Consider the following 14,917-nt stretch of genomic DNA (forward strand, 5'->3'; position numbering starts at 1 on the left):
GGTATTTACTGTGGAGTAGGTACAGTACAGTGTGTTTATCAGAGCTTTTCTTCACAGAAAACACCTGCCTGCTGCTGGAGACAGGGTTGAAAGAACAATAACACTTAAGCAAAGTAGAAGTAAAAGATGCTAAAGTGCTTTGTAGAGCCGGGTGGAACAGCAGAGTAAGATGACAATTCTCTGTGGATTTGTCACTATGAGTGATACCTTTCAGTGTACCTTGAGTACAGACACTGCCTTTTACAAACCACTTAGCTTACAAACATTAGTGATTCTGTTCTCCATTTGTCATGTAATACAGTAAAAGAGGTGGGCAGCACTGTCTAAATTTGTTCATAACTCTTTGCTAATAAAAAAAAAAAGAAAAGACAAGAATGGATAAAAGATGTAATAATAGATCTGTAAGCTTAGCGAATCTGAGTATTTTAAATCTGAAGCTGGATCAAAAAGAGATTAGAACCCAGCCAATATGCATCAGGTTTATCCAGTGAGTAAAAACTGGGATGAGTGACAGTTAATCCCATATGATAAGTAATGATAAACGCAACAGAGGGTTGAAAAGGAAATATCAGCAAGCTGGTATATTAATTTTTAGTGTAACAGATAGCAGTTATCTACATAATGAGTCCTTCAGACTTGATAGGGAGAAAACATATGTGGAAAAGTGTGCGTTGTTTCCTGCTGGGGTGTTTAAAAGGAAATTGACAGCACCAATAATGCATCTTTCAAGCCACATTGAAGACACATCTGCCAAAGCGATACTGTTTCAATTAAATGGCAGCCCAAATAAGCCTCATACATCTCATTTATCCAGGGTAATTGTCAAAAAAATAAAATTCTACCTCCCTGAGCGGCCCTTCTCTCCTGAAACGGAACTATAGTTTAGAAAATATATTAGAGATGAGATCAACATGAATTATAATATTCAGTTTGTTGTGTTGGCTCGGAGCTGCGAGTCAACAGCAGAAACTTAATTTGGTTTTAAAGGAAAATCATCACAAATGATGGTTGAAGCTCATTGCTGATGTCAAATCAGACCTGGACCAGAGGGTGACTGTGGTTCTCCATAGCTCTGGAGGCCCACTTTGCAGCCCCCAGAGGATACTGGATGCATCTGCTGAAGAATCACATACTGATATCCAGATGAGGAGCTGCAGCCAGGCAGATGCACATAAACTCCATATGGGCCTAATGATTTAAACAGCATTTACCTTTACTGCTTCTGTGCACACTGGCCAGCAAAGTTCTTATTCATGCTTCAGTCACTTTTCCAATTGCTCAAGATGTTCCTTTTCAGGTTGTTTTAAAGCCTGGGAGGCAGTGTTTGATTTTCACCTCCAGGGAATCATTTTTAAAAGGTTTTTTTAAAGAGCTGAAATATGAGGGAATCTGACAACTGGACAAAAAAATGCAAGAGCACATATTGTTATTATCTCCTCAAAGCTGTTAAGATTAATTCGCCAATTGACTTGTGGGGTGTTTTAGAGGACTTTTTCTGGAGAATTGATGCAACAAGTCAAAGATTTACCAGGAAACAATCAGCCCAAAGCCTTCCTAAAACTGCATACATTACATCATTTTGTAACAAATAAAGCCTTGTTCAAACAGAGGACAGCTTCCTCTCTCTCACAGCGCCTCCAGCACACTGCCTCCTGACTTCCTCGACACAAATCTAAATTGACTCTCAAGGTTGCTGGAACATAAAAGCAACGTGTCTGAGCTCCAGAAAACAAAAGCCCTGTCAGGCATCTTAATAGTTCTTACCCCTCTGAAGTTGCTGGTGGCCTGAAAGTAGATGAGGTAGTTTTTGGTGGGATCTAAAGGGCTGTTCCAGTAGCCGTTGTAGGTGTGGTTGTCGCCCACGGTGAAGGGCGTGGCCTCGGGCAGGCTGCTGGGGGCCAGCTCAGCCGTGTAGTAGTGTGGGGCCCCTTTGGCCTGCGCCTCGCTGTGAGAGTTTGATGTGGGGAAACAGTCGACACTGCCCAGCTCTCTCCTCCTCACCTGTCGGGAACCATCCTCCTCCACCACCACCACCTGGTACGCACTGCAGGAGGACAACAAAGTTATCATACTGTACAGTCATATGAATATACATACTGTATGTCTGACCAAACAACCTTGATTGTTTATTATATGACAGGGAGTCAGTCTGTAAACTGTGATAAATGTTTGTAACGTGTAGATTCATTCGTTTCCCGTTCCTTTTTTCGTTTGGCTTACCTGGCGGTTTATTTGTGCAATATCAAAATATCTGCAATCTCTGCAATCCACTGTGCTATACAACAATTATTCTGTCTGTATATATAATATTTTAGTTATTGTGGATTTTTAATTTTTAACTTTATTGTGTTATTACTTATTTACTTATTTAAGTTTTGATCTTGTTTTTTTTACTATGTCTCTCGTTTGCACTATCCTCTCTGCTGCGGGACTAATAAAGGATTATCTTATTTTATCTTATCTTATTTACGACCTGTCTGATTGCCTGACTGCTCAAGTTTCTATAAGATATATCTGTCTGTCTGTCTGTCTGTCTGTCTGTCTGTCTGTCTGTCTGTCTGTCCATCCGTCTGTCTGTCTGTCTGTCTGTCTGTCTGTCTGTCTGTCTGTCTGTCTGTCTGTCTGTCTGTCTGTCATGTCTGTCTGTCTGTCTGTCTGTCATCTGTCTGTCTGTCTGTGTGTCTGTCTGTCCATCCGTCCGTCTGTCTGTCTGTCTGTCTGTCTGTCTGTCTGTCTGTCTGTCCATCCGTCTGTCTGTCTGTGTGTTCTCCAACATGTCGTCTGCAGTTCACTTTTGCTGCTGGATGCATAATATATATTTCTTCACTTCTGAACTATGATTCACAATTTCGTATAATTTATCCAGCAGACTGCTCATATAATGGGTTCACTGAAGTATGCTTAAGTGACGTCCGGGCCGGTTTCAATGCAACCACATATTGAGAATCTAAACAGTACATTTTTCGCATTAAAACATATCAAACCTTATAAGCTAAAGCTTTTATTAAAAGTAGTTAAAATGTTTGAAGTAAAACTATTAACTATTCAAAAAAACTATTATTACCGCACAGAAAATCATTCATATTTTTTTCCTTCAAGTGCAGAGTGAAAGGGAGGCATTATCATCACAATGTCCTTAATATTACTAAATGTCTGTTCAAGGTGGAGCTTTCAATTTATAATGCTGGTTAGTTCAATGAAAAATAGTTTCTAGATATTTTCATTATTATATGTTTCGTGCTTAAAATCTGAATTTGCAATTTAACCATTCTCTCTTTCAGCTCAATTTAGTACTACAATGTTTCCCTCTGAAGGAGAAGTACAAAGTAAGTACTATACAGTTGAGTTGCATAGTTTTGAACTGGTTATGGGGCCTTTTTAAAGTTATTTTTTCGGGTACAATGAGTAACATAATTCACTATTCTCAAGAAAGCTGCAAGCAGATAAACCACCAAGCATTCAAAACATGCTTGTGTTGGGCACTGCACTACTATTATCTAAGTACATTTTAATAGTTTTATTTATTTTTTTTAAACTAAAACTCCCTAGATCATTTTTATTAGTGTGTTAATTTTTAAGTTCTGTCATATGTCCTTCCATGACACCAAACATTATCGTTAACAACATCAAAAAGCAAAACATATATCATAAAACTTCAATACTGTACTGTTTGTCTTTAACAAAGCCTCATATGTCACACAACATATATATTCCTATTCGCATTGTTATGTTTGACGAAGAGAAAGTCATTCTTTGAGAAAGAATTGGAGTTTCTTTTTTTCAGCTTTTCCTCAAAGCGTAGTGATCCGATTTTTTCTCAACCCTGATTCCTCATTACAGTGACACAGCTGTCGACCAGTCAACATGTGATTGGTTGGCATGTGGTGTCACTCCACAACTGTCTGACATGGTGAGTCAGGATTCAGGATAGAGAGAGTGATATTTATGTTCTTTCTTTTTTTGGGGGGGGTGATTGTTTCAATACTAGCTCAAGCTGTACAAAGAGAGAGAGAGAGATAGCTCAACCTATTGAGGAATAGATTCCATGTAATCAATGTACCCCTCTAGTACTTAAAATGGCATCTGCTATGCTTCAAGCCTAGAGAACTCATTTAGACTGAAGCTTTAAATATCAAAGGGCAGAAGAGCACTGAATGAATGCTGCCGTGGGAGCGGACACAGTGTATTAGTTGTACCTGACCGGAGCACCTCTCGCCAGCGCAGGGCGCAGCAGCACAGTGATGGTGCTCTCCGACTCACTCAGCGGAGAGGGGATGTCTTCATAGTCAAACACCGGGGCTGTGAAAAGAAATGAAGTAGGGGAGACCGCTTAGAGTTAGGGCAGAGTGAAAATAGTTGAAATACTGTGGGAGGAAAAACAGAATCATTTAAAGGTTTGCATTCCTAGAGAAAAGATCAAATATGTTTGGTTTAGATTTAGGCTTAAAGACAAGTAGATGCACTTCTTCTCCGATGTTTTAAGTGATCTTTCCACCTCTACACGAAACATAGTGTGCTATCTTTATTCATTACCCGCACATGTCCCTTGTGTACTGTAGTGTGTGCAGGCCTCCCACACAGCGCCAGTGACTGATGATGACTAGAAACAGCAGCCAACTACAGAGAAAACAAGAGGCCCTTATAATATAATTAGGACGGATCTCAAAGCTGCATAACCTCAGCGGAGCTCGGGGGACAATGAGGTTGAGTGTTCCCGTCTCTGTTTTACTACAGGGAGTGAATTAACTGGAGTATGCAGTGAAGCAAATGGTTATCCTGGAACAAAAAAAATAAAGCCTGCCGAATGCAATCGGAAATGTTTCTGCTACTGATGCCGGGCATTAATGCTCGCTGTAAAATAGCTGTCATTGGAAAGAACACACACTCACGCTTGCATAAAAAAAAAACAGAGGTCTGCATTATACATAGTGGGCGTCGAGGAGTGTTTGAGCCGGAGAGTGTTAGGTGGTTGGATCCAAGCATGAATTATGAAAAGGCTAACATTACATGTTTCTCATGTTTGCGTCAATCGGTGCAGGAGCTGGGTTCCCACTAGGACGGCTCAGCCAAGAGAGAGCATGTGATACCGTTGGATGAATAGTATACCTCGACAGCAGTTAGCCTACTTAGGCTACCTTCTCAACCAGATGGAACAGGTACAGAAAAAAGAAAGGTGGGATAGAGAACACACGGCATTATTTACAGAGTTGGGACGAATAAAGGACTTACGTTTATCCTTTCAGTTAAAATGATTGGTGTTTAGATACCTTTTTTAAGATATTTTGAATCTATATTTTAACCTTTTTTTCCCCATAATTTACCTTACCCCATGTTTTGCATCCTCAATATCATCCTTCACAACAACCCACTATTACAGCAGTTGGAGGTGAAGTGCAAAGCTCAAATAGCTGCTCAGGATGTAAGACAGCATAAGAAATAAAACATCAAAAATTGCCAATTTAATGAGCTTAGTTTGTGCACAAAAAGCACCCCACCGATGCATAGCAACAGTTAGTGTGTACACAACCAGTTTAGGGAAACGTTCTTTAGAAAACTACAGAAAGGAGAGATGATGTGACACTTTACGTGCCGCATTTATTGCTCATTGCTGCTCTACAAAGGCCGAGCTGCGACCGTATGCAGCTGCTGGCTGCGACCGTATGCAGCTGTTCTGTCTGGCTGTGGATACTGTTTGGAGTACGGCTGCAGTTGCGGTTGACTGTGTGATGCTACGCTAGCTGTGCTTTGACGACCGCTCTTCACTGCTCCTGTTAACGTTAGACAAGACAGCGGCGTAAAGCTTCACGGGATTTGAACCCGCCGTGATGGACGAGTTGCCACCAACAGAACACAGGAGTCCAATAATACAAAAGCTTCAATGCAAGGCACAGCCAGCACGACCATATCAATTCTCTGCACACATACAACCCCTGCATGCAGATAGCGTTACATCCAATGGAAACGGATGTGTCAGCCGTAATCATGACAACCAAAGCACAGCCACGGATACAGCTTTCACAGCTAAGAATGTCAAACGATTTCAGCCTTTGAGTCACAAAAGTCAAAATCCACATGGCTATTAGAGATTATTGACAGATTGATATAAACATAAGTCGATTGAAGCTTTTGATCAACACAAAAAAATATTGGAATAGCATCTACTCAGGTTCTAATGTGTGTTTGTGTTCAAACAAGTGGTTTGTACTGATACACAAATAAGAAAAGAGGAGGAAGTGATGCCTGCTGACCTGTTTGGGAAGTCTATTTTTTTCCTAGAAATTCTGTATGGATTTTTAGGAATCATCCACACACTTGACTTAGTCCCAGACGTTTTCTTTTGGGAAAACATCACAATAGCATGTGATGTTTCCCCTGAGTAAACACAATTAATGAAACAGCTCACAGATATCTATTAGTGTTTCACATTCCCCACGGACACATTTTCCAGACCAATCGCAAGATCCATCCCGGCAACCTTTTCACTCCCAAACGTCGCGTGTGAATGGTTCAAACACAGACTCAGTTTGCAGAGAAGTTGGCTGAACAAAGTCATTTTCACCCAATTCATTCGAGCTTAACATTTGTAGTTCACTGTAATACAGGTCTGTTATCATCATCAAACAAAAGCAAAGCACATCAGCTGTTTGGCTGAGGTAAAATGAAGATAATTGGTATAATTTATGTGTAATTTAATTCAAAAGCTCTTCAAAAGACGGGAATTACAAGTCATTACATAGTCTTCTGTCTGCAAATGCTACAAACATACTTTTTGTTTGGAAAATTGGTTATTCCTTTCTTTAAAGTGGCGCTCTCATGATGTCCGCATAATCAGCATGCATCATAAGCATGTAAGTGCATTGTGTCATTATTGGCACACACACACACACACACACACACACACACACACACACACACACACACACACACACACACACACACACACACACACACACACACACACAACTAAACACTACTAGAATTAACCAACCATAACAGGGACAGCAGTCTGCACAAGGTCTCACCAGAGATGTTGGTTGTGATCTCGGTGAGTGCCGTCTGGCCAAACCCCTTGGCGGTCCGGGCTCGGACTGACACCAGGTAGGTGGTTCCGGGATGCAGGCCAGAGAACATGTGGTAGGTCTCGTTCCTCAGCTTGGACACAGTACGACGAGGACCTGGCACGTTAATGCCCGGGTCCGAGGACTCGATACTCTGGTAGCTGATCTGGAAACAGGGGGAAAAAGATGACACTGGATTTAAACAAACGTTTACAACCATGGGAGCAGCTCTGAGGAACTGTGCCAAGTCAGTCCCCTCCCGGTCAAAATAGCGTTCAAATCAGATCATAGTAAGTATTCCTTAATTTAAACCATTGTTAAGTCAGAACAAATCTTACTGCACAAGCCTGTAGACTATCCGTAATATGCTTCACACAGCCTATGGCTTATTATTCACACTTGCTGAAAGTCTGAATTTAGATGGCATTTTATTTAAAGGCTCTCTCACAAGAAACGTCTCTCAATTTATCTTAAAATGTCGTCTCACAGAGCTGAGCTAATACATCTTACGCTGCAGTTAGCCACTGATAATCAGACTCAGGTAGGCATATCCTCGTTATACAGCACAGCTGGCCTGATTTAACACCAATATCAGGATTAGTTGATAAATTAAAGCTGGAGAAAAAACAACAAGTACTAAAAGTATGAATGAAGACCAGCATGAGGTTATTGCTTTTTTGTTGCAATTTGATGGATGTTTTTAAGTCTGTAGATCAAGATTCATAAAACTGAGGAAATCAGCCAGGCTTCTTGTAAAATTGCCCATTCGTCATTCTTGGCTGCACTTCAGCGTGGTGGTTCACATAGCAGTGCGACCTTAGAGCTAGAAGTTGAACCTGACTCGGCTGTCTGGGGTCTTTTCTTTGTTAATGTTGGTTTTCTGTCTTCTGCTACAACTCACTCCTACAGTCCAGAGAAACGTTTTGAAGGGCAGATGAAACTGGAAACGGAAAGTGAATATGTCTATAAATGGATGGATGGTCCAGATAAACTGACTCGTCAGTACAATTTGTTATTGATTAACCCATAGAAGAACTACGGGACATGACTTATGGAGGACAAGATGATTGCGCTTGTCTTGTTTCTTTTAAACTAACGTAACTCTGTCGCTATTTTTTCCCCTCTCCCTATTAGTTTCCTAAGGCGAGCCCAAGCCCTTAATGTAATGCTGACAAAGTCAACCTGAAACTATGTATGTGTATTAGAGCCAGAGTAATAGCATGGCTAATATAGAGCCATTTAAGCTTGTTAGAGATTTATCGTACTGGGGTATATGATATTGAGGCAAATTCGCCTATGTGGTAATAAACTCCCATGATAACAAGCATATATCGAGTTATATTGTCTTTGCCTGTTTGTAATGGCATCAGCCTCAGAACTACAGTATTGTACATTCAGAGCAGTAATATTTGGAGGTTAGAGATGAGGGCGACTCATCTGTATGCAGAGCAATGTTACAGCACCACTCAATTCCTTGCCTGGTTCCTCAGTTTCCAGGCTTCTTCTGCTTTATGAATGGAAACTAGTTTCACTCCCCATCAGGCGAGTGGGTCTTCACATCTACTTAAAGAAAACGCTCCAAAGCCCATACTACAAAGGTCTATGGTTGATATGGGGCCATCAATAATTAATTAGAAACATTTAAAATTGCCCCCTTGTGGAGGCATCTCTTAGGCAAATAAGTAATTAGAGTGGTTGTCCCCCATGTAATTACAGCCTGAAGTCTGTGCCTCAGCTTCATTACCATATGAACATGTACAGTAAATCCAATGAACTGTGAAAAGTGGGTCCTCCCCACTCTAGTGGCTGAGGCTCATGTGTGCAACCAGCGTTTGTGCAAGGACCAGAAAAAAACAAGCCAGGGGGAAAATCAAAGAGGGGGGATGTACAGTCTTTAGAGTGAGCAGAACACACATCCTTGATTTCAGTCATCATTCTACTGAAGGAGGATGAATAAAATAGATATTGACATGGGGGAAAATAACACCCTCAGCCTGAAGAGGATAAGTGTTTGATGTAAAGGACAGCCGCATCGTTCACGACTAACAAGGCGTCCTACCTCGTACTGCGTGATGAGACCGTTGGGCTCCACTGGCTCCTCCCACTTGAGGAAGATCATGTCATCGAGCGGGGTGAAGGTCAGGGACTCTGAAGCGATGCCGCCAGGAACTACAGCAAGGAGAGGAAGAAAAAAAAACAACCTTCTCTGAAACAAACATTCCGCCCGGGTCTCAAGTTAATGGACTCCTGCGCAGGAATACCAGGCGGTGAAAACATCTTTGACAGAGCGAAAAAAGCCACATGGCCAAGGAGGGATGGAGGTGGACCAAAAGAAAAAAAATAGGGAATAGGGAGACGGAGCAGAAGAGAGGTGATGAAAGGAAACGGTGTACCGACTGGCCTCCTCAGCCCTCAGGATGAATTGAGATTCTGGCTTCTACTGTCTGATAACAGAGCACCGTGTCCTGGAGCATGACAGTCAATTTTTCTTCTTTAGCACCTTACTGACAGTAAAAAGGCAAAGTAATCCAGCCTGGGAACTGGCTGAGCACCTCTCTGCATTTGTCTTAGTGAGATGCATCTCGTTAAAGGATTTTTTTTTGGTGGCAAGTGCTGTATGGTAAACTAAACACTGAGAATAAATTATCATTCACAGTGGGCTGCTGGCTCTGTGGTAACACTTGGTTATAACAGCCCTCTAGCATTAACATCTCACAAAAGGAGAATTAAGAGAGCTCTCACGCTGAGAGAGTAGTCTTAAATAATATGTTAATACTAAGTCTGATAGTTTTGTGCGAGGAAGTGAAAAAAACACAGTTGCTCACCTGAAAGGAATCCAAAAATAAACTTCGCTGCATCTATTTTGAGTGAATCACATTTCCATTTTAAAATGTATGAATTGAAGAAGGCACAGGAAATGAAAGCTCAAGCAATACCATCCTTAATAAAGTGAGACTGTCTCAGTGTGCATAACTACCATTGTGCAATGTTCATTTTTGGTTATAGCAGCATAATTATTCAATTCATTACCTACTTTTGTAAAAAAAAAAAAGCTGCATGATATCATATTTTATGACCATACGTTTAATTTAAGATTGTGTAACCTCACATATACAAATTAAGACTTGGTCCTTATTTAGATAGTTATCATCTTGGCATTTATCAAGTTACCAAAAAATGCTGGTCTGATGATCATCCTGATCTTTTATATCCAGGTTGGCCACTTTAAGTCAAATCTGATCAAACCACATCCACACTGTCCTGGTAATTATTCATTGTTTAAATGACAGATACAGATACTGAAGGATGTTTTTTTTTACTTTGATTGCTCATTTAAGCATGACTATTTAGGTTACCAAAGAATATGATTTGAAGCTAACTTTACAATTAGATTTTTGACACAGAGTCCCTCTAAAAGACAATGCCACAAGACCCATGTTAGCTGATGATGTTGTTAAGTCGTGAAAAATTCCAACAAAGTTTGATGGTAACAGATATTTTGGGTAATGTTACTGTTCATGTTTTTCTTTTCTTGTCTCTTTCAAAATGTTTGGCTTACTTGTAGGATTGTTTAAAACTGCCTATATTTCAAAACTGTGTTCGTACAATGTCATTATTACCACTAGAAATAAAGGCCTGCATAAGCTCCATGCTACTTTACATATATGACAAAAAAAAAAAAATTGTCTAGTGCTTGAACATCACTGTATGTTTCTAATTCCTATGTTTACAAAGCTTAAAAAAATGGACTGAGTTTGTATTCTTAAAAAGGCAGTAGAGAGATGTCTCTGTTTGTGTGTTAGCTGTGACTGAATTACGCAATGCTCCTCTCCTGCAATATCAAACTTCTTTGACCTGTCTGTTTGCCTCAGAGGCTGAAGCTGTGGTAAGCAAAGAACGCCAGACGAAAATCCTGCGGTACCCATGAATCCCTGACAGCCAAATCTGCTTTCTAGAAGCAGCAGAGACAGAGCATAAGCAGAGTGCTACACCGGTGTTTGATTGTTGAGCCCATATGAAACAGGCAGGAGGAGCTGTCAGCAGCTGCGGCTCAATTACTGAGGTTGTGATGGTGATGGCGGCTCTCCCTGTGAGAGGGGGGATTGGGGATTGTCAAACTGTCAGACTGGCATTCAGTGGCTCAAAAGAAAACTTTCCATTGGTGCTGACGTTCAAAATATCAACTAAAATGGGGACAATCACGGCTTGTTTTTTTGACACGTGTGTTTTTACTTGTCACTTTCTAACCAGTCAAATCTAATGGGTGAAGAAATACCAAGCTACATTCTTCATGTTATTCAATTTATGTAAATTAAAATCCTCCTGCCCACGATACGGTTTTTTCGTAGGTGTTCATAATGAAGTTTTTCTTATTTTTTTTTCTTATATCATCCACTGCTTGGTGTTTTGGTGTTGCTGTAAAATTGAAAGAAAAACATATTACATTTTTCAGCCGATACTTAAATGCTGCCAATTTCATATCATAGCCGTCCTCCCCTCTCACGCTCCCCACCAGGTCAAGATTATTTCTGAGAGGCATTCAATTACATTGAAAAGTCTTGCTTATTCCACATAACAATAAGTGTTTGACCTTCTGTACTTCCACTCTCTGGGAATTTGCATTAGAATGTGCTTAATCTGCTGATGTACACAGAAAAATATTACTACAAAGATAAGCAAAATCATTTTACCATTTTGCTACCGGCCACAGTCCCGAGCTGATTAATGTTCCAGTGGTTTCCATTTAAAAGGCTGATCTTCCATTTAGTTACGCTGATCCAGCTTTTTTTGTGAGTCAATATTTGTCTTTTTTGAGTGTAAAGGCATGGATTTGTGTAAGCAATGTACAATAATTATCTGAGCATGAGGGAGCATGAAAAGACTGATAGAAATTCAAAAAGTTCTGCAGCCAGAGCTGAGAAACTAGGACAATAAAATGCTTCAGTGCATTCATAAAAAAACCATCCTTGTAAAAAACCCTTGCATCTTTTGTCCCGTCTACTGCTGGGTACCGCTGGGTAAAAGAAAAACCGCCCACTCACTGTCTTCCTCAGTCTGGAAGGTGACCTCTCTGCTCTCCTTCTTGCCTTCAGGGTTGGCCAGCGCCAGCCGGACGTGGACCGCACGGAAGGGTGGCAGGTCTCTCAGGTTGAAGTGAGAGGTGTTACGGTCCACGGACAGGCACTCTCTGACGGTGGCGTTGTTCCCCCCGCTGCCCCCCGTGGGCATGGAGTAGCGGTAGCACAGGGACAAGGAGTAGGTGTGGCAGCGGGTGAGGTTGTAGCCCAGCGGCTCCCATTGGAGGGCCAGCTGCCGGGGCTGGATCTCTGCAGCCGTCAGACCCCGCAAGGCACGCATGGGCTCTGAGAGGGACGGGAAGAAGAATCTACGTCAATAAAATGCAAACGGTGAGATTCGTTTTGGACAAATGGGGTAAGTATAAAAGTTGCAGTTAAGAAGTGACCTTTTTTCAAGATCAACAAATCTTTCAGGATCAACAAATTTCAGATCTGCCGACGTGTATTCTTGATTTCTCTTTTATATTTGACTCATCATTTTTTTATTTAATGAATGCATTGTTAAGATAGTATAAGGAATATTAAAACAAACATTGAAATAAACATATGTAAACACATCCTAATGATATAAAAGTTCTGCGAAACGAATTTGCAAGAAGCTTGATTCATTAGACAAAAATAAGTCAAATATTCCTTTTCCTTTTGGCTCTGTTTTGGTCTCTACCAACATATTTGAACAGACTCTGGCTCTTTAGCCACGTTCGCAGCTAGTCACTAACTTTGTATGCCATTTTGGAGCAGATAGAATACAGTGAGGTTTTTCTGTGGAGTCAGCTGCTGGTGGAAATAAGGTTGATAAGAGCAGTGAGCTTAAACTAAAACAATAAAATTGCAGATAGTAAAACAAATAACTGAAAGATCCTAAAACATCTAGCGGGAAGGCCGAGTTGGTGATGAGTATCTTTGGTTTCATCTCTGCAAGACACACCTTTCACATAACAGATGGTTACATAACAACATGTTAACATGTTGCTTTCCCATTAGGGGTTATCAGCACGTAAATGTAACACAACTTCATAGTCAGAAGTTGAGCGACGGAGTTGCTGACCCAACAGATTGAGTTTGGGTTGAGTTAATATTCTTTGAGATTGATATGCTGACTGGTGCAGTGTCTGCATTCATGCAAGTGTTGCACCATCCATCAATTTAAACTCCATCCCTCTCAGAAGGCCATGAGCTTTGACCGAAAGAATGAGTTCACGATTGGAGTAAGGGGAAGGATGAGAGTGAAGATGTCCTGATATCCAGAAGGTCAGTTTGAATGGAGCCTGTTGAGCTGGTTCAGACTTCTAATCAGGATGCATCTTGACACTTCCTCGTGGAGGTGTTCTGGGAAAGTCCAACTGAGAGCCAGAGCATGCTGGAGGGACTACATATCCCAATCCAGCCTAAGACCATCTCTGGTTCTGTCAAGAGGACGTGACAGGGGAGACAGATGTCTGGCTACTTTACTGCCACTAGTCTTTGAAACAAAATAGAATACATGGATGGTGGTCCATGATCAAAATATTTCAAGTTGCAGGAGATGAGATGCTGTTCACTGTTGCGGCACAACTTTGAGATTTATGCTGACAAGACAAGCATATTTTTACCTTAAAAAAATCTCTCCCGATGCAGCTTAAAAGAGGAAATACTGATGGGGAAAGGGAGACAGCAAACAGTTGCAGCTGACTTTACAAACTTACACGACGAGGTTACAGAGGGGTGAATCAATAGGAAACACATACGTAACTGAAAAAGCAACAAAACAACAAAATTCTACATTTCCATCTCCCATAACATGAAGGCGGTTCAGAAGGAGACCGGTGCACTGCCTTTGCAGAAAAATCATTTGTGAAGCCTAATTACTACTGTCGTGTGTGAAAGCCGTGATGTCCCTGTCATGCAAAATGTATAGTTTCAAGAACTCGAAGGGGGGGGGGGGGGGGGTATTTCTGTCCTGAAGCCTGGCCCCGGATCTTTAAGTGTCCTGCTGAGACATCAGATAAACCGAGAGGAGGGCGATGCCTTCAGCGTGGTACAGAGACTGGCAGTGCAGAGCTGCAGACTGCTGGAGGCCAGGAACCAGGGGGGGTGGGGGGTTACAGGCTACAGCTCTGCTGCTTCACTACACATAGATCACAAACTGTGGCGTATATGAATGAAGCAATGTCACGGAGGAGACATCAGTTCTGAGGGGACAGAGACGTGACAGAGAGGAGAATGTCCTTGCTGATGTGAAAGATGTTTGCTCTTTCCCAAAAGGGTGAAACTGAGTTTGGCTGATTTGTGTCTTCGCAGCCGATACTGACACAAGCTTAAACCTTACCGGGGAATATAATCAGATGTCAGATTTTTTCATTTTTTTTTTTCTATATAACATCAGCCCTGTATACATTCTAATCCTGCTATAACCAGGTCTGCCACCAGGGACCCACTAACTGAATGTTCACTTTCTGCCATTACTCATCATTACAGCAAGCTGCAAGTCCTGTCCTGTCCTCTCCACCCGCCGGTCCTCCACCAGTCCTACCCCAAACTGACATTCAGCTTGATTAGCCTAATCAGAGGGATTAGCCAGAGGCAGGGGGGGGGTGCGCAGGAGGGAGAGGGAGGCCGGAGAAGAGATGAGTGGGGGGGGGGGGGGGAGAGAGAAAAAAATGAATGAGGAAGAGTCCCTACGGGTCTGCACATTTCATCTCATGCTCCTCATCTTTAACAGCCGCCTCAGTGAGCTGCCACTGAGGCCTGTCCCTCCTGCCAGGAGCTATGTTGGAATTATGATGGACTATCAGTGCACAC

General features: G+C 41.6%; 1 protein-coding gene across 1 annotated transcript in view; it reads right to left on the reverse strand.

The window, feature by feature from the left end:
- The window catches only part of ptprua (protein tyrosine phosphatase receptor type Ua), a 174,574-nt gene that overhangs the window by 44,219 nt on the left and 115,438 nt on the right, over positions 1-14,917 (reverse strand). The window contains exons 8-12 of the mRNA XM_054606668.1: positions 12,101-12,421; positions 9,118-9,227; positions 7,023-7,224; positions 4,197-4,299; positions 1,765-2,044 (exon numbers count right to left, since the gene is read on the reverse strand). Of these exons, the coding sequence (XP_054462643.1) occupies positions 1,765-2,044; positions 4,197-4,299; positions 7,023-7,224; positions 9,118-9,227; positions 12,101-12,421 (1,016 nt within the window). The remainder of the gene's footprint in view (positions 1-1,764; positions 2,045-4,196; positions 4,300-7,022; positions 7,225-9,117; positions 9,228-12,100; positions 12,422-14,917) is intronic.

This window comes from Anoplopoma fimbria, chromosome 10 (genome assembly GCF_027596085.1).
Source record: "Anoplopoma fimbria isolate UVic2021 breed Golden Eagle Sablefish chromosome 10, Afim_UVic_2022, whole genome shotgun sequence".
NCBI classification, from domain to species: domain Eukaryota; kingdom Metazoa; phylum Chordata; class Actinopteri; order Perciformes; family Anoplopomatidae; genus Anoplopoma; species Anoplopoma fimbria.